Genomic DNA, 27,525 nt, shown 5'->3' on the forward strand with positions numbered 1-27,525 from the left:
AGATAGCTTAAATTACAAGCTTTCTTGTCAGAGCAGTTCCATCTGTTTACACAGCTTCGGAGCTTATCATCAATATCAAAAACAAGGAGATCTTTGATCCTTTGTGCAGGCAGCAACACCAACTCCAAGTGCAGGTCCCTGTTGGAAATGTTCTCTGCCTCCGTGCTATTTTTCCCACTTCTTGCACTGAGTAACTTCTAACAGTGATCAACTCTCTCAGGGAATTCTATCTTTATGTTAGCATTGTATTTTCAGGACCCCCTCTGCTGGCAAAAACATAACAAAAAAACAGTACTTCCATTTGCTGTTTGGTGATGCAGGATTTTCTTCAATACTTTGCTAAGATCTTTTTCCAGTTGCATGCAGCAGACATCCATGAAGTAGAATACCCATTTCACTCAACCAAGCTCTCTCTACTAAGCATACTACATAGAACTACATTTCATAGATTAAAGTCAGATGAACTAGCGCATGAGTCAACAGCTGAATAAAACTTCATGGATCAGTACATTTTGTTTTGATACATTTTCTAGCTCAGCAGTTATTTATCATTTGTTACTATTAAAATGATATTTAGGATGACAAACCTTGACAATTTCTCTGCTTCCAATCAGAGTTCCCTCATGATGACCATTAGCAATTCACATGCAATATTGCCACCTCATGTGTCATCAGTGCAGCGTTCTGAGCATCTGGTTGGTTTACTAAGCATGCTGCCAGAAAGGGAAAACTCTCACCAACTTGGACAGGATCGCTGGGTTTTGTTTCCTTTTTGCTAACAACAGAAAGGGTTCTGTTCCATTTTCATTTGCAAAAGACTCTCTCATGGATTACAGAGACAGACAAAGAAACACCTTCATTGCAAATGCCAATCGGGTTTTGGAAAGAGAGGTTATAGGGCATGACAGAATACAGATATCAAGTATTTAACAAACTTCTTTGTAGATTTTCAGTATTTACTCTTTTTGTGTTTATATACATATATGTATATATATATTAATGCTTCTGCTCAGGGAAGATCAACAGTTTCTGAGCTTGAGTATCTGTAACTTAGTGGTTCCCTTCCAGTGACATCACACTTGGAAACTGGCAAAGTATTTCTAAAGCAATGATGACAACAGCACTTAAGTTTAAAGTTCCGTTAATTATAAATAATAATTAAGGTTAGAGATTAGGAGGAAGTTTTTCCACACAGAGGGTGGTGACACACTGGAGCAGGTTGCCCAAGGAGGTTGTGGATGCCCCATCCCTGGAGGCATTCAAGGCCAGGCTGGATGTGGCTCTGCACAGCCTGGTCTGGTGGTTGGTGACCCTGCACAGAGCAGGGGGTTGTAACTGGATGGTCGTGGTGCTTTTCAATCCAATTCATTCTACCATTCTATGACCAGAACCCTCAAGGTCTCTCAGTTTCTACAGTCAAAGCAGCACAATTACATCAGGGCTTGAAAGATAAGAAAGAATGCCATTGTCATGGTTTGTTATGATGTGGAATACTGACAGCCATGGATCTATGGAACGTGTTAGTAATTCAGGGAGAAGAAATCAGAAATCTGTGTGTATATGAAACACTGCACAGCAATGAATTAGAAACAAGTGAGTTTAACAAGTTGTCTTATTTATCATGATGGTGACCAAGGAGCAACGGCTGTTTTGCTTAGCTCACCCTTCAGAAGTTCAGCATTCAACATCAGAAATCATGTTATACCTAAATCCAGCTTCTGTATCTTTTGTATTGTTTGTTCATCAAGGAACATGATGGCACACTCTCATCTCCTACTGAAAACAAGAACATCCTGTAGCATCCAGGAGGAATATAAAGGAACAACAAACAGGAATGCTTTGAGCCACGCCTCAGGTCGAGGAAACCAGAAGAAGCAATTTGGAAGGAACGTAAAACAAACAAATAAAACGAAAAAAGAAACGAAACCAAACAAAAAAAAAGCCCACAGTAAGAGCACCGCCGTCCTCCCGCCATCGCTTGTGCAGCAGCACCACCCCGCGTCCGGCACCGACGGAACAGTTGCGGCCTGGCCCGGCCCGGTCCGCACCCGCTGGATGAGCCGGCACCAGGAAGAGCACGACTAACAGCGTCACTGAGCCCAGAAGGAAAAGCCTTTCGTTAGAAGCCGGGAAAGCAACATCGATAGAAACGAACTACAAGGGCTTTCACAGCTACGTTACCTCCAAAGCGCTTTTTGGTTGCAGCCCACAGACCTCACTGGTGCTCCGGATTGGATTCAATAATACCGCATTTCTGCAGACTTTCCTGAAGAGGTTCCCCTCATCTCCTGCATTTAAAACTTGGGAGACGCTGGAATAGAGCTCAGTGTCTTCTTACTGGCAGCACAGTGCTGCACTTTGGGTTTAGGGCAAAAAGAATTGATGCTAACTCCCCCATGTTTTAACAGTTGCTGAGCAGGTCTTACACAGAGTGCAAGCTGTATTTACTTGCTGGCAGAGAGGAGCTGGGAGTGCAGAAGGAGCTGGGAGGGATGCAGCCAGGACTGCTGACCCAGGTTGACCAAAGGGATATCCCACGCCATAGAGCAACATGCTCACATGTAAAAGCTAAGGGAGACGGGGGATGGAGGGGGGGATGCTCAGAGTGATGCCACCCATCTTGCCTAGAAACTGCTATGTGTGATGAGCCCTATTTTTCTGGGTGTGGCTGAACATCTGCCTGCTACTGGGAAGCAGCAAATGCATTTGCTTTGCCTGCAAGCACAGCGTTTGCTTTACCGGTAAATCTTTTGCTTTCCTGTCTCAAGCCACAAGCTCTCCTACCTCTACCTTTCCAATTCTTTCCCCAGGGGTGCAGCATAAGCAAGCAGCTGGGTGGCGCTGAGCTGCATGCTGGGAGTTAAACCAAACCACCACTGAAAGGGTTTGTTTCAGAGGAGAAAGGTACTGATTTTGATGACAGCAACCCAGAGCAGCTGCATATTCTGCACCAGCAGCCCCCCCCACCCACCCCCCCATCCCTTTTGAATGCCAAAAGGAGGAAGGTAAGTGCCTGACTGTTCTGCCTGGACTGAGCACCAAAGTACAGATTTTCCATGAATAGATATGAATTTCTTTAAAGAGTAGACAAATGCATAGCTATGGCCATAGCTGTGACACTAAGGAAATCATGAGATCTGAATACAGCTGACTTCTGAGAGACTTCATTACATACCTTGGAAGAAAAAGAAAGTCAAAGTCAGCACTTCTATTAGCAGCTTCAGCAGAGAAAGCTGTAGTTGACTTGTTAAAGGACTGATGAAATCTCATTGCCTCAGATTCAGTCATCCTCTGACTTGAACACAGGGTAGAGTTCAAACACTGTTGCCTTGTTTCTGGTCCCCCCTCTCCTCCCTGAAGGGTGAGAGGAATGGGAATAAAGCACCAGCTGTGAATGCAGCCAAGGTGCACTTCTAAAGGAGATCAAAACACCTACACAGTTCTTGACATAACTGAGACTGATAGGACAATCAACTTCCAAGCATTTCATAACCATGCCAGAAACTGAACATAAATCTCCATGAATCAAAATCAGAAGATGTAGAGGTGAAAAACAAACACGGCCATGATAAACAATTAACATAGAGAGAGTAATTAATTCTCAGGTGATTGTAGTTCAAGGTCATCTTACTGTTGCAGTGTATTGAACAATCTATATTTCGTATTCCTAAAGGGAAGTTAGATAGCAAATACTGGAAACACGAATCAGTAACTGTCTTTCCACGTAGTCTGACTTCTTTGAGAAAGCTCAAGTTCACAGACTGTTTCTCAATTTAAAACGGAATTTAAAATGCTTTTGAACCATTGCATCCAGCTGTATTTCTGTGGCTGCATTCCAGGACCCTCCAGCAGTTCACCACAGGGTCAGGGGAATGTGCAGGCTGACAAACAAGGCAGGGCAGGATTACAGCAGCAGCACCATACATCAGTTTAAGCTATGGTGGAAACAGAATCAAAGAATCATTACGGTTGGAAAAGACCTCTAAGATCACCTCACTGGTACAAAACACACCCCTTACCAACCTCATCTACAGGCAGTGACAGAGGAAATTCAGCAAACGTTCCAGGGAGGGTTGAGAAAAGCAGTTAACTGCCCACAAGAAAATCATTTAAGTCTGTAAGTAACAAATTTGGACCCCCCCCCCAAAAAAAAAGTAGGGAAGACAGAGACAGAGTGAGCGGGACAGTGAGAGAGTGTGTACAGAAAGTAAAGGTTTTAGAGTGGATTAGGCATTAGTTAACATATTTACTTACAAGAATTCTTCATATTTTACTTGATTAACTAAGTGCTTGTTAGCAAGATATTACAGTAATAACTCACAATTATAATTTCCAAAACTTCAAACTTCACATTTATTCAATACAGAAGTTTAAATCTGAGAAGAATCAATTTCATCAGGACTATTAAAATGTGCAGATTGCACAGCTGCTGTATGTGACTAACTGATAAGCTAAGTTCAGAACCGTGGTGTTTAGACTTCATAACGCATTAAACAGTTCCCTTGTTCTTTTTCACACATGTCAATCTAATTTTCAGAGCCATTCATAAATGGTAAACGAAAGCAGCAATTTTATGGCAGCTTATATAGCAGACCGGTGTTTCTTTAGCACTGTGCCCTCTGCTCCCTGCTAACCTGATGAGTGCATGGTGCTGCAACATCCTTTTTCCATGCAAGATCCCTGAAGTATGGACTGCTTTCCTCCCATCTTCTTCACCTGTGCCTATCCCAGAAATCTTGAACCTGTCCTACAAATGCAGCATGTCAGCTCTACTCTGGCACTGATGCTAACAGCTCTCCTCCTTTCTCAGCTTTGGAGGAAAAGAAAACAAGAAAAGAAAACAGCACAAAATAAGAATGCAGTGCTAAGTAGATTATCAGTAGTTCAGTATTCCAGCTATACCAAATAGCAGCAGCACCACAGCAACAATATACTGCCTGCTACTAGGCTGGAAATCATGATGTGCAGTTGCAAACTAGTAGGAAAAATACACCAACTCTTTCAAGCAGTGGAATTAAATGAAAATGGATCTTTGTCCATTGAAAACCACATACAACAGTTCCAAGAGGGAAAAAATTTATTGGTTCTTTAGATTTCCAATGACTGCTTGTATTATGTTCTACAAATTCATTCAAATATTACATACAAAAGACATCCCTTGATTTGCAGTGTTAGAACTAGTTTGAGATTTAGTGGAAATGTAAGGAATAAAAGCCAAAAAAGTCTTTAAATTATTAGCGGAAATACATGATTATTTTTTTCCCCTCCACATTTCAGCAAAACACTTGCAAATAAACTGCATTCTGTGTTCAGTTCTCATCTTCCATGAAGAAGACTTTTGCATACACCCAGAAGGCACTTGAAATTCCCAGAGGTCAGGATGTCTGAGGAGGAGGGACTGATTATCAGCTGGGTAGTAATATGTTTGGTTTTAATAAGTGCGATATGAATATAAATTCAAACAGCCATAAAGCATTAAGATGCAAAATCTTAGCTAGGCATGCTAACTAAAGGGCTGCAAAGCTGGAGTACAAGAAATCCTTCATGTCGCTGCCACCATTATTCATCATCTCCACCACAGAGGAGCAGGAGAGCCTTCCTGTAGTCCCCAGACGTATCTTTCTGTTAATACAACAAACCAGTCACCATGAGTCACAGCCACAGAAATGCAAGGAAAAGCAGCTGCCAAGGAAAGACTAAACAGATTACACACACATCCCATCCACAGGAAATCCAGTCAGTCGATGACTCTCCACTCAGGAATGGCAGAAGGAAATTCTCTGCCTCTACTGCCAGAGTTATATTTACAGAGAAAGAAGTTCAGAAACACTGAATACCCCTGAAACCTTTAGTAGAACTGAGCTACCTACTGCATGTTAGAAAGCATTCAACTGCAAACGAGGAAGTGCAAATGAAGAAGCTGGAAGCAGCACCAAAAGCAACAGCCTTTATGTTGTAACCCAGCCTAATTGATGCAGCACCACCTAAGGAGTGGCAAGAGCATTTAAAATATTCCCCAAAACATTACTAGGAAAAAAAACCATTTGGGATCTAACTTTGCAGCAAATCCATGACAGTCCTCTCACAGCTGGCTCTGGATTTCTTGCTTGCTCCTACACTTCCTCCTCCTTCACATCCACTCAGTGGAGATTTTGACACAGACAATCATTCCACTGTGAGATTTCATCCTACTTTCGAGTGGTGCTAAAGGTTCCACATCACAATCACAGATTTCCTCTCCAACCCCCAGTGCTATTCCTCAGGAGCCAGCACTCTTTCTAAAGCACTTAAAAACAGAAGGAACTCAGAGAAGAAAAAGGAAATGGAGCAGTAACTAAAAGCAGAAGAAAAAAAGAGAAAGAGTAATTGTAATTTTGGGAAGCCCACATCTATTCTCCCAGTGAACACTGAGGGGGAAAAAAACAAACAAAATAGCTTTTCATAGGAAATGCTTCCTACTTAAATGATGCTGCTTGGTACTTCACAGAACTGCAGGCCAACCACAGCTGTCCTCAGAGCGCCCTATGCTATCCTGCATTACTGCTTCCCTCTCATAAACAGTGGAAACAATTACTTCTTAACTCCCCCTGCTTCCCCTGACAACAAAACAGTGGTTTTACCTGAATCATCTGATGCAACGATTTTGCAAAATTCTTTCTGAATTCATGTCTAATATCCAACAGATCGATTTCACTTCTTGAAACCATCACTCTGATCAGGGTATCATCATCAGTGCCAGCCCCCTAAAGAGAAGAGTTTAAATATTACACTGTATGTTTGTTCCAGACAAATACTGTAATAAAACAACAACAACAAAGCAAGTGGTATCTCAAAACACTCCTGCATTACATTTTCATACCAAAACAGGATTTATGGGACAGTACCACAGGACATCCACACTGCAGCGTGTAGAACAGAGGACCAGCAATGCAAGGTGCTCTAAGCCCTGGACGTCTGTGAGATGCCATATGTTCAGCCCTCTTATTTTGTGTTACACCTCCACAGACTGTGAATGCCCAGATTTTAAACCCTCCAGTTCCAAGATTACACAGTAGTAGGTCTGATCACTACAACCAGAATCACACACAAATCATCTTTTCAATGAAGTCTCAGGCTACAAACCTGCAGTGAGTTCTAGAAGCGGGTACATAAATCTCAACAGTGATACAGGCAGCACGCACAGGCAGACCAATCCATTCCACAAGTTATCCAGCTGTTTATTAGAAGGCAAACTTCCTATGCCTTTTCCAACCATGCAATTCTTTTATTCATCTGGCTTTAAATATTCCAAGTTTCTGCACTAGCAAGTGCTGTCAGACCAACATCCTGACCCCTCCTGCCCAAACACGTCAGACTCCACACAAGCTGAAGCGATACAGATTGTCACATGCTGACCTGCTAGTGCACCTCAAGGAAGGACTTGGCAGAGTCCCCACGATCATCTTCAGCCTAATGTCCAGGGCCACTCAATCCTTCGACTGGGTGTAACATTCTTGGGTTACATCTAAAAGTGCCCTAAAGCTGCTCAGAAGTTATGTCATGAGTCCAGTTGTTTCTGAGTAGGATTTGATAGTAAAATCTGTTTAAAGCTAAGCTCTGCCCCACCTTAGCATGAAAGCAGACACTGTAGAACTTTGTCATACCAAACTGCTAAATTACAAGTATAAACTCTTCTGCCAAATTTACTAATGATGAAGTTCTATCTTATGGAAACAGGTTAACCATCTTAAATATATATAAATATCTGGGATGTCATTCACAGGCTTTAGTACAGCATCTCATCATAGAAATTAAAAAGATTCTTAAACCCATAGGGAAAAAAAGTTTTCTACCACATCCCTTGAAAAAAAATAAGAAGAAATAAATAAGAAAAAGTAATCAGCAGATTGTTAGCATAGGTTGTATTTGTTTTAATCTAATCCTTATTTTGTGCTGATGGTTGTAAAAGCAGTAGAGCAGCTTTTAAAAATTAAGCTACCATTTCTTCTCCTTTCATTAATTTTCATGTTGACCCCTCACAGCCACAACTGTTTTCAGCAAGGGGAAGAAAGGAAAGATTTCTTCTTCTTTTAATTACTACCGTCCAATGTAACTTAGTAGTACAGATTCTCTGCTTCTCTCTTCCCATCCAAGATGAGGTGAGGAGAAGAAAAACACAACTGTGTGACCAATGGGGTTCCCCTGCTAAAGCTTTTATAGCTCTTCTGATCACTTTTGTTTTTCTCTTACAAGTTTATTTTCCTTTTCAAAATAGGATGGTCATTATGTTCGTGTTTCAAAGTTAACTGCACCTTTAGTCTCTAAACACTCTCATCCAAAGCAAAGAGCAACACATCTGCACAAATGGCAGTTCAGCTTTGGTCATCTTGACTTCCTAAATATATCTACCACCTAAATAAAGGCAACTAAGTCTTTATTTAGCTGAAGGTGCTCAGTGAATCTAGCCAGACATTTTCCATTGTAAAAAGATCAAGGACAAAAACAGGTGATGAGACTGATGTTTCCTGTAAAATACTTGTGGTCTGAGAAACTTACAGGGAGGGAAAAAAAAAGCAGCATATGAATTGATCTGTCCCAGATCTGCATACCCCAAACCTTTTGTAGATGTTTAGTGATACAGTGCCCTGTTGTCATTTGCAGTGGGAAAAAAGAAAAAGAAATGACAAACAAGTGAAAAGAAGGACAATAGCCAGGGGAGATGGAAAGTGACATGTAGAAAAATATATACCTACTTTCATGGAATAATACAACGTTTCAGCAAAATAGGCAGGCACGCTTCGGATGCATTTCACTGAAAAAGGGCAAAGGATTAAATTACTGACTGTTACTCAACCACAAGGCAATCTTTCACTGGCAAGATAAACTGCGCACTTCTGTATCATTCTCTCCAGTGTGGACAATTATATACAGTTGTATACAATTGATTACAGTTAGCTAGACTGTTCCCCTACTACAACTCTTTGGGTTCTAGAAGTTGTAACTGAAAAGAAATATCACTAGCCAAATTTTACTCCCAGTTACAAACCTACTACAGCATTGTAAGTAGGATGCCAAGAATTCAACCAAGGAGCTCTGTCTCACTTTCTGGTAATGGTATGCACTACTGAACAGAGCACAGTTAGTAACACCTCTGTTCCCACTTCCTTCTCACTCCCCCTCCTTGCCTCCATCTCATAAAGAGTAAAAGCCTATTCTCTAAATACAAAAATAGACCCCAGGTGAGTAACTTAAGAAAGAACCATGTTTTCATGCAAAATCCTGTAACAACTGCAATTTAAGAAGGCTTGGGAGTAAACAAAAGACCAGTTCTAGTAATTACCAACTGCCAAAAGCAGCTTCTCCAAATCACCAGAGGTTTCACGGTCAATGGTTTCTTCAATTTGAAAGCCAGAAATAGTCATGTATTTGTCAAACACTGGAAAATAGAAAGCATGCTTACAGTCACACACATATTGTCAGCATTTTTCCTAGAATCCTCCTTAGTACCAGTTAATGTCATCTGTATCATTATGCACTGCACAAATGCTGTTGTTCACTCCTTCTCTGCTCTGAAATATTTTAAATATCAATTTCTTACTGGATTGCTATTATACAGCACATTCCTACATATCTTGAGAGGAGCAATGCCATGAACCAGAATATGCTGAGGACCTTTTAGCAGGAAAGCAGCTTTGTGGAAAAGGACCCAGGGGTCCTAATAGACCAATAGACAGGGGGACACGGCAGCCTGATCCAAATGTCCCTGCTTGAGAATGGGTTTAGATAAGATAACCTCAAGCAGGCCCTTCCAACCTCAGCCATACTGGGATTCTGTGAACATACCCAGTAAGTCTGCAGAAAGAGGGAAGGTGAGAAGCTGAAAGAAGCCCTAAACATTTTACCCAGGGCAATGCTGCCATCACGCTACATCTGAGATCTTTTCTATGCTGGGCTACTACATCCACTTAGCTTCACCCTGGCTGTCCTGTTGGCAGTCTGTTCTGCATACAAAGAAAACTGCTGTCTTATCAGTAGTTATAAAATACTATATTCCCATCATGTTAGGTAATGATGGATAAATCAAAACAAACTGTAGGATTACTTTATTGCCAACAGCAGTTTAAAAAATAAAAATAAAATTGCAAATAAAATTAGCTTTGAAAATCCAATGAATCCAAGATAGAGGAAAAACAAAGACTGGAGAATGAAAGAAAAACTTACTGGTCATTAATCCCAGTGACCTAAGCAGCTTGGTAAAACAGACTTATGAACAGGTGAGAAGGAGGGAAAAAATTATTGTTTATTCATGAAGAGCTAATAAAAAACACACCTAGGAAATGGTTGATTGTTTCAGATTATGGTGACTCAAAACAGACTCTTATCATCACTTTATTACCATGACCTCTTTCAAAAGTAAACGTCCAGCAAGAAGCACTCCAGCTGTCCCTTAGATCTACTGCACCACTCCCTCAAGCAGCAGATGATCTCTGCTTCTTGCTATGGAGGAAAAAAGTACAGGAAACAAAACTGAAGCTACCAAAAAGAAAAGTGAATAAAGGTTGCTGGACTTCACCAATGCAGTACCAGAAACAACTACCACTTTTACCATCGTCAGGGTAATGCCAGGACTTCAGTCAGTTTTCAGCCATACATGAACCATATCACCTACCCCTCCTTAAGTGAGAAACGCTTCGAGTTCCCAAGATGGTGATGAACGTTTCTTCATCTGTTCCCCATTTCAGCTCCCCAGCTCTAAACAAAACCTGATGTAAATTGAAGAGAACAAAACAGCAGAATCTGTCATGTGTTCACACATCCTGTTGATAAAAGTTCCATTTGTCTTACTCTAAGGAGCATTATACTCACCAATCAGCAATAGCTGGAGGGGAAAAGATGAGATAAAAATACTAAAGTGACTTTGGAAGCAAATAAATGATAAATTCTGAAATTGACTGTGAAAGCATTTAATACTGCTTAAGGCCCTAAAATTGAATGTGTGCACAGTTCCTTTCATAAGCCCCAAGTTTTCAGAGAAAACTGAGAAAATCTATTCCTAAGATTGTTTTTTCTCTTCCCTTTTTTCAAATCAAACTGGCAAAACATCATTATAATATGACTCATCTCAATGGGACAACTATGTTTACTCAACTCAGGAGCTTTCCAAACTAGAGGGGTCAAAATGGATTCAAAAGCTTGCAGAAACAGTATTTGTGAAATGCTAAATTCTTAAGCAATATAAAATTACATTGGTAACAAGCTGTAATTGTGTTAGAGCACAGTGATTGCTTTTCAGCTAAATCTGAATGCTACTAACAGCCTACAGTAAAGTAGAATGTTTTTAGAAATTCAAATAAGCAACTGAAAATGAAAAAGAAAAAATCAGGGGGGGGGGGGGAAGGGTCAGACAAATAAATTAATTCTTTTGTCTAAAACTCAGAAGCCTTTCTTTAAATTGTGTGCTAAACTGGACGTCAGGAAAAGGGTTTTGCATATCAGAGTATATAGCTTTTCTCCTCCCACCTCAGAGGGGCAAACAGCTACTACCTGTACTAAGGCCATCAAATACCTCCCAGAAGAACCCACCGAACCACATCTGCTCCTTAGCCATGCTGTATGCCAGCCACCTGTTCATATAGTCAAATCTGAATGTGACGTTATGAATTTCCTCTTTCTCTTTGTGCCACAAACCTATTCAAAGTGCATTTGTGACTGCTGAATACTGTTGTTAAACTGTGATACAGAGGGCGGGGAAAACAAAAAGGGGCTATTCAAGCACTGCAAGGATATCCAGTTCAAAATGACATACATTAAGCTCTTTATCCAGGAGCAAATGCAAAGCCTCACCTGCAGCACTTTGAAATTCCAAAAACACATTTGTTTGGAGGTACCAGAAGTTGTGAATGGCATTTTAGTGAGCTCTAATTGTTGCTAACAACTTGACTGCGCTCCCCTGCCTTACATTCCCATGGAGTAAAGACACTGTTACAAATGTCAAGTTCTAGAAATAATGTTTTATAGCTGAATCACACTCATCAAAAGCCTGATTTCACAGGCTTCTCTAAATGTTGCCTTAGTTACACATAATGGATCTCAATACGTTCTCCCATCACGTTACACAAAAAAATCTTTCCCAGGACTTAATAGCTAACCCAAGAAGTACTCTGAATAATGGTTCCAATACACATTAAATCAGAGCAGAGTCCAACAACCAGGGATATGCCCATCCATTTACAAAGAAACTGAAAACAGGTGATAAGCCAGGTGCTACTTCTATTGATCTTATCATTGCCAGGAACAACAGTTCATAAATAATAAAACAAGTCTTAAGTAGTTTTACAGCCACACTACTAAGTTTTCATGTGCTTTGCTACTGCACAACACTCAAAATGTGCCTCAACTGCATAGTTTAAAAAAGCAATACAAAACATCTTCCAAATAGCTAAACTTTCTCCTCTTAATAGTTCCCTACATAATAATACCATCTCAAATGTCCTTTCCACAACCACTTTTATTTAAATTATGTTTGTTTGGTTTTAATTTTGTCTGAGATCACTGAAAATTACCACTGAATCTAAAAAGTTGTACTCAAATATTTCATATCCTTCCCAGAATGTCATTGTAATCAATGGAAACATCTGGAAGCCAGAAATAGTCTTGCATTTGCAGTCACATACTTCAGTTTTGACCATCTGTACCTGGCAATAATCATTAGAAAACGCTCTGAATCTATTCCAGTTACATTAGCTGTTGAACACAAAGATATCATTAAGAGAAACACGACAGAACACCACCCTGTGTGGGTCCCAGCTCAAGCCAAATGCACACAGCAGACCACAAAGAACATTTTAAAAACGGAGGAATTTCTCTATATTTAGGTAGGGTGCCTCCTACATTTAGACAGACAAAAAGAGGCACCTATCTAACGAGGACTGCAGTTCATGACTTTCTTCAGCCACAAAAACCCAGCTAAAGGTAAAACTGACATGGTTTCATGAAAGAGGCAGTTTAGCCGTTTAAATATTTGCTTCACTAATTGCCAGGCTCTGGTTTTAACAGAAGGAGAAAGATGCTTTCTGATTTTACATAACAAAGGATAGGCCTGCGCCAAGAAGATATTTTGCCAATGTCTCTGTGCACCTCTCTACTATCAAAAGAATGTTTAATTGATCTGGTATGCTGCTTTCCCTTCTTGTCATCTTGGACAACCCATACGTTTTCTCCCATCTTAGCTGACAGTTTATGAAAGAAAATCAGTAACCTGGAGATATTTGAAACTGTTGAGAAGAAACACGCATTACATTCATTCTGTACTCCAGTTGCTAAGATAGTACCCACACCTACAACAAAGCCAACAGAAACTAGCAAAAGACTTCTTCAAGGATATTGTTGACTGCCAGTATTCCTCTTCCCACCTACAGCACAATTTAATGATCAGCAATCCAGCCAAGGAACATACTTGGAAATGGCAACAGGTGTGTCCCTAGAAACTCTATAGAGGAAAAATATTGGATTGCCATTTGGTTACAGTAGCATAGGGTATTTGGAATGCTTTGTCTTTTTATTGTTTTGCCCTCCCTGATTAGTGTTACCATTTCCCCATGACAAGGACATAACACTTGACATATAAGGACTGAATTTAGAGAAACCCAAATTGAGCATTAAAGAATAAACTGTTAACACTTCTGAGTTTTCCAGCAGTGGGGTCTCAGCATCACAAACCCTCAGCAATCACAATTTTCTCTTCTAGTGTCTTAATCACTAAAACAAGTCATACTTTACACTGAAACACAAACGTTTTGATCCCAACATTCCAGTTTTTTCACTTCTTTTCTCTAAAACACATAAAATCACAGCAAAATATATTTAAAAACAAACAAAAAAGCACACACAGAATCCTAAAAAATTCTGACATTTAAACTACGTTTGTGTAGGGTCTTTACAAGAGAACTGGTAGAAATGCTCACCCCTCCTCCCCCTCAAAAGAGTCATTCACCCACCTGAGCATCCTTCTCAACAAGAGCCTCGTCAACTCTGCCATCAGGATCTCTATTTGCCTAAAGAAAAATATACAAGCTATTAAATTGATAGTTGAATCAAAAGCCAAACTGATACATTAAGCCTGTAAAAGTTATTGTGAGAAGTCAATCTGTAATGTACCTTCTTCAAAATCAACTCCACTTCTCCCTTCTGCTTGCCTTATTACTTTTAAAAACCTACAGAGCAGACATTCTGCTGTATCCGTACCATAAACACCACAGAAGCTTTTCAAGCGAGGGTTGTAGAAACAGCCTGTAACAGAGCTCAAGACTGTAGGTTCAGAGGAACTAACTCAGTTTCAGTACCAGTCATGCCTATCATTTGGCCTATGAATACTAGTCAGTAAGCAGAAAACAAGTGACACACATCAGACATCAAAACAGAAAGAAAATCATACACACATGCAAGCATGAATACAAAGAGATATGCACCTGCAGCAAGACCACCAGCAGTCTCTGGAAATGGCCTGATGTCTCTCCTGTGATCTTATCCTCCAAGTTGGCCTCATACTCTGCAAAAGAGCAATACTCTTATGGAATTGTGCATCAGAAACAGCTTTAACAACTGAACATACTCTGCTTTATAACATAAAATTATTGTAAAAAGATAAAAAGATAGTACCTCACACCTGTTATCAGCAGGGTGCTAAAAATATTTTGAAATGCAGCGTGACACACACAGGCCCAGCTCTTCAAGGAGCTGAAGACCATACACATCTGGGGTTATACTGGAATATAGCAGTCTATTCAGCAAGCATAAGCCCAGAAAAATCTTGTTTCCATACATTTTGTCCCTATACTTTATTAAAACATGAGGATTCCTTCTGTGTTGGGAATCAGGACAAATATAATGGGCTGAATTAATCACTGCCTCAGAAAGATAAACCCCCACAATCATTGGGTGAATGCACATACTCTTGTGGACAACCAGAAAGTTGGACCTGCTTTAACGTAAGTGCATTTTAATAAAATTATAAGTTAAATAATAATAATAATAATAAATAAAAAATAAAAAAGGAAATAATGATAATAGTAATAATAAAAAACTGATATCAGGTTTCTAACTTCCAAACAGAAATCTCTGGGTAGAACAAAGAAATACATCTGAACAAATTCTAAGTACAAGGCACAAAAGAATGCATATCCTAGCCATAGGCCCAAATAAAAAGCACTTTTTGTTTACAACCCAAACACTACTTTCTAGCAATATGAAGTTTCCCAGCTCAGCAGAACAAAATTCCACTTGCTGCACGCACGCCTCCGTTCACAGATAGGTCCTTTTTGAAATGTGTTAAAATCATATTGAAAGACCTGATAGGAGAACCCATAACTTTATTTTATGCTGAATTTTACCTTGCATATACACCTGTTTAATATTCTGCACTTCAGCAGGTGTTCTGGAGGCAAGAATTTCAGTCAACACTTTCTCATTGGTTCCTGCTCCCTAGGATGCAAGTAGAAACAGTTGATTCGATAACAACGGGAAAATAACTATTCCCTTTGACAATCAAAAGGTAAGCATTACTTTATACACTTGGATCAAACCGAGAATTTTTTTCTTATTATTATCTCATATACTGGGAGAACTGGGAACTTTTTATTTCAATTCTGGCATGATTGTATGCAAAACTAACCCAATGCTTACAAAAAGCTCACTGCTGCAGGATTCAGATGAGCCCCTCCATGTTCAAATATACCCAGTCATCTCAGTTCTTCACTGTCACAATCAATGATGTGAAGGTAACTGAGTGGTTTCCATCTTAGCAGTAGTTCATATGCTGTCATTGATCTCTACCCTACTGTCAGTTGTGCTGTGTTTAAACCTTGCCCCTTTTCCACCACAAATAAGCACATTTTACAACAGAATTGTCAATGAGACCCTCAAATAGTTGCTGCCCTCTCATTACATGTAGCCACAATAGGAACTCCTCGCTTTCACAAGGATAAAATTCACAAAAGCTGAAGTAATATCTTGTTACCACATCTGAGTCTGCTTTGCCTGTAAGAAAAGCCACTGCTGCTTACACTTGAAAAGAAGTAACTTCAGAAAAGCATCAGTTGATTACAATACTGTGCATTTTCTTTACTGACGCACATTATATACAATTCTTCCTAAAATTTAAGAACTTTATCAGCATTCCCTTTACCAACTGAATGTTCATTCCAACACACAGAAAATACCAACATACCAAAAATACCAACAAAAATTTTACAAAACACATTCAGTCCTTTCCCTCTCACCTTGATTGCGTGCTTCAGTGCATGAGCATCAAAAATATGTGCTGGTCTCATCAAAGATACCATCAATGTTTCAAACTTGCCTGTAAGTTCTGATTTCAGGTCATCCACAAGATCCTAGTACAGAACAAAAGTACCGCAATGAATAATGACTGAAGACTTCAAAGGGACACCCCGTGTGTCTGCAAGTTAGAAGACTCTGGAGATGCATTGAAAAGGACACAGGATAGGGTTCTTTTTGTTTTAACTGGTATGTGACCTAAACAAACGTAACCAGATAAAGAGGGGGAAAAAAAAGATGCTTGTGCACTTGGAAAACCTGAATCATAAAAATCATAGAATCCTTAGTGTTGGAAAGGACCTTTAAAGGTCATCTAGTCCAACTGTCCTGCAATGAACAGTGACACCCACAGCTCATTCACGCTGCCCAGAGCCCTGCCCAGCCTGGCCTTGAATGTCTCCAGGGGTGGGCCAGCCATTGTATATCTAGGAAACCTGTTCCAGTACCCCACCACCCTCACTGTAAAAGACTTTTTCCTTATATACAACCTAAGCCTACCCTATTTAAGTTTAAAACCATTTCCCCTTGTTCTCTCACCACAGACCCTGCTAAACAGCCTGTCCATTTGTTTCTTACAGACCCCCTTTAGATACTGAAAGGTCTCTTTCTCTTCTCCAGGCTGCACAGCCTCAGCTCTCTCAGTCCTTATAGGAGAAGTGTTCCATTCCTTGAATCATTTTTGTGGCCCTCCTCTGTATGCATTCCAACAGGTCCATATCTCTCCCATACTGCAAACTCCACATCTGGACACAGTACTCCAGGTGTGGCCTCCCTAGTACAAAGCATAGGAGTAGGATCACCTCCCATGCCAATTCTTCTGATGCAACCCAGGATATAGTTGGCTTTTTATAGTGGGCTGCAAGGTCACATTGCTGGCTTATGTCCAGCCTCCCATTCACCACTACCCTCAGGTCCTTTTTGACAAGGCTGTGCTCCATCCTTACGTCCCCCAGCTTGTATTGGCAGTAGGGGCTGTCTTGACCCAAGAGCAAAATCTCACACTTGGATTTGTTGAACCTCATGAGGTTAACCTGGGCCCACTGCTCAAGCCCATCTAGGTCCCTCTGAATGGCATTCCATCCCTCAGGTGTATTAACAACACCCACAGCTTGTCACCTGCAAACTTGTTGAGGGTGCACTTGACCCCACTGTCAATGTTATTAATGAAGACATTAAATGAGCATCTATCCCAGCACTGACCCCTGGGGGACACCACTCATTACTGATATCCATCCAGACACTGAGCCATTGACCGCCACTCTCTGGACTCAGTCCTGCAGCCAGTGCTTTGTCCACTGAACAGCCCAGCCTTCAAATCCATATCTTTCCAATTTGGTGAGAAGGATGTTGTGGGGTATCATATTATGCTTTGCTTTTGTTTTTGGTTTTTTTTATTATTTTCTTTAACATAGAAATACTTTAAACACTAGTGACTAACTGCACTAACTATTTTAAGTAATGGTTAACCGCTAAAAGAAAGCTGTCTTTCCTTTAAACTACTTTATGGCATTCTCCACCACTATATTTGGTGTCATCCTCTCCTAAGATATTAGACTGCTTTGTTTCTATCACATTTTCTAGCTCTAAAAAACTGTCTTCCTGCTATTGCTTTACATGAAAGATATGAAGTCAAAACATTTGATAATTCCTTCCATACTGAGGATAAGGTCAGTATTAAAAGCATACTAACAGGAAACTATGCAAGCTTTTGCACTAAAATATAAGACATATTATAACAGTGTACATGGAAGAAAAAAACAAAACCAACATTTCTTTCTTTTGATAATCTAAATTGAGTGTTCTAACCTAGTCAGCCATTAAGGATATGAAGAAGGGGAAACAGAAGCTAAACTTGATTTTCTTCAAAGGAATCTTTTACAGAAACCACAATGAATGTGCCTCGCTATCACAACTAATCATCAAAGGACACATACAGCTAATTTCTAGAGTTCTTTTTTCTTTTTCTCACCCTGCCAAATAGTGTTTTAAAAGCAGATGCAATTTCTTGACGTTGAGCATTACTTCTGCAGGTAAGGATCTTCAGAATAGTCTCTTCATCAGTCCCTGAAGTTAGAAAGAACAAGAAACACTTACAAACAAACTCCAAAGAAAATAAACAGGAAAAAAAAACCCACCACAGCATAAGCACAAACTGAAACAGGAATAAAAGATGCTTTGAAAATAAAAATCTACTGACAAACAGCAGAATCGTGTAAATAACAAGTGTCACCAGACCTCTAGCTGAGCCACCACGTTTGGTGCTTTGCTACAGCAAAAATATAGCAGAGGACCCAAGTACTGCTATTTTCTGCTTTCCATCAGAGCCCAGTTCCAAACAGTGCTCCCAGCTCTGCAGATGTCACGTAAAAAAATACATTTAGACACGGCTGCAGCTTATAAGAGAGCCCTGCTTTCAGGCTTTTCAAGGGACATAAGAGTGCATTAAGACATTGTATACTATACATTGTATACATGATGTATATTTAAGACTGTACGCTCAGTCAACTCCCAGAAAAACTCAGTCCAGCACCCCTAAAAGTCCCAGGGTAGGAAAGTATGTAGCTACTATCCATTTTATATACAGTAGGTTACAAAATGGTCCTCACAGCACAGGATCTTGCTAGCTGCATTGCATTTGTCAGTGGACCTGAGGTTTAGTGCATTTCATTCTCCCCTTCCCTGCTTATCCCCACAGGCAGCTTCAAAAGTATCGATTAGGACTTGTTATCACGGCAAAGATTTGTGGCAGGAGGCTATAGCCTGAGTTAACAGACCACTCCTTAGTATACCTCCATTCTGTGTGCTTTGTATTTAACCACAACCATAACACACTTGCGCTTTTTCCAAGCACAGAGCTTCTACTATACTGCAATAATTTTCCAGTTATACCCTTTCAGTTCATAGTCAAACTTACTGTGCAATAAAACCCTACATGTAGAAAAGCCTGTGGAGTATTCATTTTTAAATAAGGTCTATCCAAGCCATCTTTTTTTTCCTTGTGTTAATCTAAAAACAAACATTATTGAGAGCAGCACAGTCAGAACTAGAACATGCCCAGATTTCTGCAGTTCTGAGGCTGTCATCTGTAGCATGTAGACACACACTTTATCCTTCTCTGCTAGTGTAAAAAAATGATTTCAGAAAGGATGTTTCAAAGCAGGAGCGAGAGCCCTTTCTTTTCCCTAAAATATTAAATACTTCTTACCCATTCCCTTCATGGCCTTGCGAAGGGCTTCTGCATCAGCTCTGGCATCAAAAGGAGAGAACGCCGTCACAGTGCCTCTTGTATACTAGGAAAAAAGAAGAGTGAGAAAAAGGAAAAAAAAAACATGATATAGAAGATAAAGTGTCATTCAGTTGTATATGAGCTCAGATTAAATTTGAATCCAAGACTCAAAAGCAAATAGCATTCTTCATGTCCAAGTAGCAATTTGTGGGCATTTAAATGCAGCTCTCACTAAAGGTCCTGCCGTATTTCCATCCAGCAGTAGACCAGCTAAATTCAGGTTTATTTGCATAAGGGTAGTTCACAGAATTTGTTCTGACAACACAATGGAGCCTGAACGCAGAAAAATGAGTGAAATTATCATACCTTAGAATAATACGGGAAATTTACTGCACAGACTACACAGGACAGAAAAGCTGCACAGAGAACCAAGATGTGTTTGGAAATAAGAACTTATTTCCATCAAGCAAAGTGCACTGGAGCTTTCAGTCAGTATCACACCAATTCCTTCCATCCTGCTGCAGATGCGACAGTTCAAGACAGCTGAGACAGTTCTACTGTGCTCTATCTATACAGGTAATATAAAGAACTACAGAGGTCAAAAAACAGCCAAAGGGAGAAACAGCTGGCTTTTGGGAACAGGTAGGCTTTCTAACAGCAGAAGGAGAAATCTTTCATTGTAAGTATAGTCATACTGAAGTAGCAATTAACATAGGAAAAGCATTTTTCCAAACTCAAGGAAGAGTACAAAAGGAAACACAAAGAAACCCACTAAGATTAAGGCCAGGTTATTTTATGGGCAGAACAACCATCTGGCCTCTGTGACACAGTCTTTCCCTTTCCCTTGAGTTAGCAAGTTTAGCCTCACAGTGCTTTGGTTTCAAGTCAACATACTCATCTAGGGTAGGTCAGCCAGAAAAGTACAGAGGAAAAAGAACTGGAAAGCACCAACCAGAAACTGCCCTGAAGCACTGCTGCCTCTCAGGCCATCTGTGTGTTATTATCAGAGAATCCTTAGCACTCCCAGAGCAGAAGTAGTAACAGGTTGGGATTACCCCACTCTACATCAGAAATTCAGAACACAAAGTTTAACTGTGTTTAAGAGCAACAGCAAACTTCTTTCTGATAAAAAAGAAGCCAGCATACAGCAGAGAAATGTCAATTCCACTGAAGCATTCTCCCTTTCAGCATTACAACAGTAACAAAACATTACAACATTACAACAGAAACATTACAAGCACGTTTTGAGGTGATATTTCAAATTTAGGCGCATCAGTCTGTACTTACTGTCTTTTTTGCTAGATAATTCCAAAAACTTTCATGAAGGAATCCCAAGGATTTAGGTGTCAATACTGTAATATTGGATTTAATCTGCTAGAACAGGCAAGGATTGAGAAGTCCATATTTTCCTCCTCCATTATTACTATACCAACCAACATGGGGTTATTCAAAAGGGTATTTCCTACTGCTTTGCTTCATATCACCTTATAAAGCCAACATTATACAACTACCACGACCTTCCTTTGGAAATCCCTGTCAGGTCATTCTATCTCAGATAAAGTAATCACTGGTTTTTAAGTAAAAGTTTTCCTTGGCTTACATTTTTATAAGCAAGTGGTATTTCCCTAAGTGATTCCTAAGTCTTGCAACAATGACCCCCAGCATTTCTCTCTGTCTGTTCTAGAGAAGGTATGAGCAAATACTAAATACTAGATTAAAAATCACTCTGCATTATCCTTCTTGCTTTTATTAACCAAGCAATCTTCCATAATTCCCTTTCAAAACACACTGGGGAAAACCTCACTATACACGAAATCTGATAAGCAGTTCTTGGTGCAGCTGCAAAATAAAAGTTATCTTGATGACTGGATGCCATTTACGTTCCACACACTTTCTTCAAGCATGCATTATTTACTGGATTTTGGCTACACTATCACCCTTAAGCAATCACAGAATCCTTGAAAGGCACTTAACTAGCCCATCAGAAATACTGCGGCAGCTCTGCCATTCAGGATAACAGAAATGCTCATCAGTGGGGACCACAGACACAGCATCTGTAGCAGGAGAACCTCCAGTTATGTGTGCTGACCTTTATACTGTATGCCAGTGCACATTGAGCACAACTACCAGCAGGGACTGTTCATATAAGACAACCTTGGACATAGTTTTATCAGACCTAGTCAGACCTGAGTTCTCAAAGCACCTTCAGAATCCACCTATGGGCAGACCTAATGCTAACAATACATGCCCCAGCACTGAGAAAGTGTTGATCTGCCTGTCAAGAAACTACATATCTAGCCTTCCAGAGCACTGCAGTGACTCAGCAGTCAAGGTATGGCGGTCTATGTCCAGTTATGTTTAACAATTGCAAATCCATCCAAAATGTTCCACTGTCCAAGGAGTGCCATTACCAGTTATCCTGGTTTCAGCTTCTTATTTGCAAAAGTCAGTGGGCAGAAAGATCAGCAGTGGCAAGAAACTGAGCCCAAGGAAGAAAAAGCTGCACCTTCTTTCCCAAATGCAGCGTTTTGGGGTCACAGAATGAAAGAGTAAGCACCACTTCACAACCATCGTCACTATCTGAACCACTGAAGTCAACCTGCAGTCATGGAGAATTAGTAGTAAGAGCTATGAACCAAATGTGTTCAACAAAATAACAGATCGACACAAGAGTTTCTGACAGAGACCAGACACATTTGTCAGACATCCAAGCCAGTGTTAACGCTTAGTTTCATCTTTAATAAAAACAGACTTGTTTTTGCAGATCGATCACAGCTTTACAACTCCTATGCCATCTTTAGTGGCACAGCATGAAAAATAGCGAACTGAAAGACAACAACAGATTTATTTACAAACTTTGTAACTTTTGACAGAGGTAAATGAATTATCCTACTTCTAGTATCTCTAGGAAAGCAGCTTGTTGTTTGTGCAGACTAGATTCACTGTAACAGTACAGCCTCATAGGACACTATTGTTGTGGTCAGTAATTTCCTCCCTCAGAGCAGTTCCTCTCTCCACCCAAAGAACAACAGAAAGGAAAACACAAATCAGCTTTTATATAAATACATTTGTAATCTGGATCACTTTGTAGAAATGAGTGTTCTACACAGAGGGCGGTAAAACCAAAGGGAAGACAATAGGCAAGACCTTGACAGAAAGAGTACTGAAGGATTGTAACACCCAAAGCCTAACCACATGTCTTTCTGTCTACGTGCCCCATTAGGCTGAGTGTTAAGCAATCACAGGCAGCACAAAGACAATTTGAGATGGTATACTAGAAATAAAGAGCAGCTTCCATTCTCTCAAGACACCTGTCAAGAGGACCAATGAAGGTTACAGATACACAAAGTTGGCATGAAAAGGCAGAGGTAGAAAGAGAACAAAAGACTCTGAAGCAAGAGAAGATCTAGGTCATGCTCCTCCAATAAGGAAATCCATGTTGCTTCACATCTTTGTTTATTCTGCTCTAACAGAAGTCTGCAGAAGGACAAGAAGTTACGTCATCAACCAAACTGCTCCCGAGCAGCACCTCAGAGTTATTTTTATTTCTCCCAAAAGACAACTTTACTTCACAAATTGGCACCATGTGGCCACACATCCTGGTAACAGCATTATCTGTAACATCAACAATAGCCACCTAATGAGGTTCCCTTTATTTTTTCCTAGCAAGCACACAATTTCCCATTTACAATGCTTACCACTATTCAACAAAAAAAATTATTCATTATCAGCAAACAAAAGGCCGTACTTGAACTGATTCAGATTTATTTCCAGCTAGTCTTGGCCCACACCCACTCGTAGCCATGTTTCCCACACACACGAAGAAATAACCTCCTTTCAGGATGTTACACAGCAGCTACAGAAGTTTCGTACTGGAAAGCCCAGCATGTAGTACAGAGGAGGCTGTATGCAGCAGCATTTTTATTTTAACCCTCCATCTGTTTACAAGGTGGCACAGGAGAACTGTGGAGTGGTGAGAATGGAAATGGAAAGTGTCTTCCAAACAAGCAAAAAGGACATGCTATTTCAGGACACCAAAATGAGCCTAAAATGTCACGTGCTTAAATAAATTAAAGACTTACTTGAGATTTTTTTCATGTAAGTATACCCATCTTGTAGACAAAGCACAACAGAGAGACTGTCAGTAAACTGAAAGCCTTTGGACTTACTGAAGACCAGACAGATCCCTGTTAAAACCACACTTGAAAGCCAACGCCATGTAAGAACAAGCTTATACGTGCCTACCAAAATTTCAACAGTAGTAAGGACAAAAATGATGCATACATGCACACAGCTAGTATCAGTCCACAACCAAGTCAATTCTACAAACCACCTATCTAAGTTTAGTAATGCTACTGATCATCTACTTGAATGGAAGGAATAAGCTCTGGGCAGCAGACTGCATTCACATCTGTCTTACTATATTTAAACTTCAGGCAACAAAAGGGCATTGCTCAACATCTGCATTGAACTCTGAGTCAGCATATTACAGGGGTATCAAAGACAAAAAAGGAAGAGGGGAGTGCGGTGGGGAGAAGGTAGAGACAGCAGAAAAGAGAGGGAGAAGGTAAGATCAACCAACAGTAACTTGGGAACCAGCACAGGGACATGTGCAAAAACAATCAGAGAACTTGTTCTAACAAAGAAGCCCAGCAAAGCCAACAAGCTGCTCTGGACCCAACCTTGGAAAAGTGTTTGCACTTTGGAACACCAGAAATAATCCTCTAAAGCAACACTGAAGTTAGTGATGCTACTCTTATGCTCCAAGTCATTGAATCAAGGTTGGATTAGACCTCTGAGATCACCAAGTCCAACTATCATAGAATCATACAATGGCCCGGATTGAAAAGAACCACAGTGATCATCTAGTTTCCCCCTGCTGTGTGCAGGGTCAGCAACCACCAGACCAAGTCACACACAGGCTGGCAGAACAGGAACTGTTGTACAGCACCAACTGCAAGCAGCCCTTTCCTGGCAGTTTATAAACGGAGATGCAAAATGGTCTCCACAAAACACTGGGGAGTAACAGGCCAAAACAGACCAGTCCACAGCACACAAACAGAATATATTCCTGTTGCCTTCTTACAAGATTTCTCAATAAGGAAACACAAAATAGCACTTCCAAGGCAGGTAGTTTATCAAGCGGGAAGGGACTGCCTCATACATATCTATTCATTAAACAAAGACCGCTACACATGTGGATGTGTAGGAAAAGAACTGCGTCTTAGGACTGCAGCATTTTTCCAGTCAAAGGGAAAAAAGACAGGCATGGAGAGCCCAGTCTGTGCAGCACACTATGGCATGCTGCAATTTTCCACAAAATGAATGAATCTTTTTCTCCTGGACACAGAGCACAGAAAATCCCTCAGCAACACAGAAAAAGAAAGAACTGTTGCCATGCCTGAGAGAGAACAAGTACTGTAGTGACAGAGTCTCCAAAGACAACTCACCTTCTCCAGAGGTTTTATTCTTCATTGATATATCCAGCCTATACAGGACTCTAGTACCCTGTGCTCTGCAGCCTTTCTAAATGCTGAACCTTTGGTTTCACATATAAGTAACTACTGGTAATGGATTTTCCACATTTTTATATTAATTTATGCCTATTTTCATTTCTTAACCATTGCTCCATGGTGCAGCAAAGTTAAAAACAGGTTTCTGCCATGAGGATCAGATCATATTGGTTTGGTTTTTTTAAAGGAATGACAGGCTGCAAAGCTTCAACACTCTTTCCTTCTTGGCTGCATCACCTCACAGGCAGAGTGCCACAGAAGTCGGGGGAAGCAGCCATCTGAATGTGGGAACAGGAGGGCAAGACCTCCCTGGTACAAGACTTGATAGAATCATAGAATCACAAGGTTGGAAAGGACCTACAAGACCATTTAGTCCAACTGTTCTCCTATCACCATTACTACCTCTAAGCTACTAAATCATATCTCGTAGCACCTCATCCAGACACCTCTCAAACACCACCAGCTCCCAGGGCTCCAGCAAAGGTCAAGAATTAGTGCCTTGGTGGAACAGACTACAAATGAATTGCAAGTTTTCATGCTTTTACTAAGAGGAAGTTTCCTCTGAACTTTCTTTCCCAGCTTTATCAAGGAGTTTGTAACTGGCTTTCTATTCATACATTAAGCATATAATCCAATGCCAGCAATCATCATCATACACTCAGTTCATGCACTGACTGCAAAGCAGCAAATAAATCACGAAGTTCCTTTCTCTGGATGCAACATCCTTTCAAAAGGTGAGACAAATCAGAGCACAAATACACATTTCAGTGCCTGCGCACAAGTGTTAGCCTTCCTATCAACTAAGCCCAACGTTCATCTGAGAGCACTTAATCCCAAACTTAAGTCAAATCATTTTATGAATAATAAATAACTGACTCAGCTCACTTTCATTTAATGATACTCCTACGGGCTGTTATTATCCATGGAATTCAAAACTTTCTCCTAAACTAACTCCGTCCTAGCTAAAAGGCTACTGGTTGAGAATAGAATAGTTCTGTTGGAAGGGACCTCGCGGATCACCCAGTCCAACTGCCACGGAGCTACGGGACAGAACCGCACTCACTGCGACCTTCGGGAAGCGCCTTGCACTTTCTACAGCCGTACAAAGCCCACAGATAAGCAACTAAGTTCCTACTTTGCTGCTCAGAGCAGGGATGGGGTATATACAAGCGACGCGGCTGACTCGTATCGCAAGCCCCGCTCCAGTGCAGAAGGACAGAGGCAGGGCGCTGCGCTGGAAGGGAGAGCCGGACTCGCGGCTGCAAAGCTTGCAGAACAGAGCGAATAAGGGAGGCCCAAAGCCCCAGGATTTTTCTCCCTCCTCCTCCAGCGGAAAGCGCCTCCGCCCAGGCACGGCATGAACCCGCAGCCCCGAAAAGTTGGACAAATTAGTGGAAACTGACGGGGAAAAAAAAGAAAAAAGAGTGAGCAGTGCATGACGTGTCCCTCACATGATCGGCCACTTTCCCCGTCCTCCTCCTTCTCTCCACATCCCCCGCCAGGCTCGGGGATGGGCCGATTTAAGGAAGACCTGAAAGAAACCAGAAACTGCGGGAGAGCCGGGCCCGCAGCCAGCCAGGGCAGCCCGTTGATGGGCGGCCGTTCCGCGATGCCTCCCGCCTCACCTTCGCCATCTCCGCGGTTCGCGGGGTCGGGGCTGGAGCCGAATCCGAGTCTGTAAAGAGAGACGCGACAGTGAGCGCCCGACCGCCGCCCGCACCCCGCCCGGCCCGCAGAGCGGCTGCGAGCCCCGCACCGCGGGCAGCTCCCTCACCGCGAGCGTCCGCCGAGCCGCCGCCCAGAGCCGCAGGGAGCGCCGAGTGAGACGCAGAAAACGAAGCGAGCTCCGGCCCCGCCGCTGCCTGCTCCACCCCGGGGCCGGGCCAGGATCCGCCCCGGGCGGGCGGAGAGCCATGGCCGCCTCCAGCGGGCGGTGGCCGCGGTGTTCCCGGCCCGGGACTCCGTGAGCCGTGGGCGCAAGGCGGGGAGCGCCACGGGGTGGGTAGAAGCGTGAGTTCGGACGTGAAACTCCCTGCGATGGCTTTCACTTTTGCGCCCAAGTGCCTCCCAAGGGGTAGGCGGACTGTGCGGCTCTTCCTTTAGCTGCTCCCTCACCCGCACCGATGAGATCCAGCTGAGCCTTAGGCGCGAGGAGAAGTACAACTCAGATGGAACGTAGCGCCTTTGCCAAAATAAGACGCGACCATCTCATTACGTGAGGTTTTTAACGTGCTTTGTCTTAAAGCCAGTGATGTTTTTCCTTCAGAAAACAGCGAATTTATTGATTGTGGTGTGACTTTAAATCTTTTGTCCACCATTTCTTGATCCAGTGCACATAAAGCTCAGGAAAAACATGAAAACCACCCAGCTGGCTTTATTTGCAGGATCAGAAAGTGCCCTGATTTCCTGAATCGGAGCCTGATTTTCTTCTTCTAATCTGTTGAAGCAACACTCTACACACGCTGCAAGATG

At 41.4% G+C, this 27,525-nt stretch overlaps 1 protein-coding gene across 1 annotated transcript; it reads right to left on the bottom strand.

Moving 5' to 3' along the window:
* Positions 1–4,327: 4,327 nt before the first annotated feature.
* On the bottom strand, positions 4,328–27,101 carry ANXA5 (annexin A5). Its single transcript, XM_072336335.1, has 13 exons — positions 26,828–27,101; positions 26,679–26,728; positions 19,520–19,604; positions 18,284–18,378; positions 16,257–16,370; positions 15,369–15,459; positions 14,448–14,527; positions 13,977–14,033; positions 10,649–10,742; positions 9,320–9,415; positions 8,733–8,791; positions 6,621–6,743; positions 4,328–5,622 (listed from the first exon to the last, which is right to left on the bottom strand). The coding sequence occupies exons 2-13, from the start codon at positions 26,685–26,687 to the stop codon at positions 5,560–5,562; spliced, it is 966 nt and encodes a 321-aa protein (XP_072192436.1). The 5' UTR covers positions 26,688–26,728; positions 26,828–27,101; the 3' UTR covers positions 4,328–5,559.
* Between the last annotated feature and the right edge of the window lie 424 nt (positions 27,102–27,525).

Source organism: Excalfactoria chinensis, chromosome 4, assembly GCF_039878825.1.
Source record: "Excalfactoria chinensis isolate bCotChi1 chromosome 4, bCotChi1.hap2, whole genome shotgun sequence".
NCBI classification, from domain to species: domain Eukaryota; kingdom Metazoa; phylum Chordata; class Aves; order Galliformes; family Phasianidae; genus Excalfactoria; species Excalfactoria chinensis.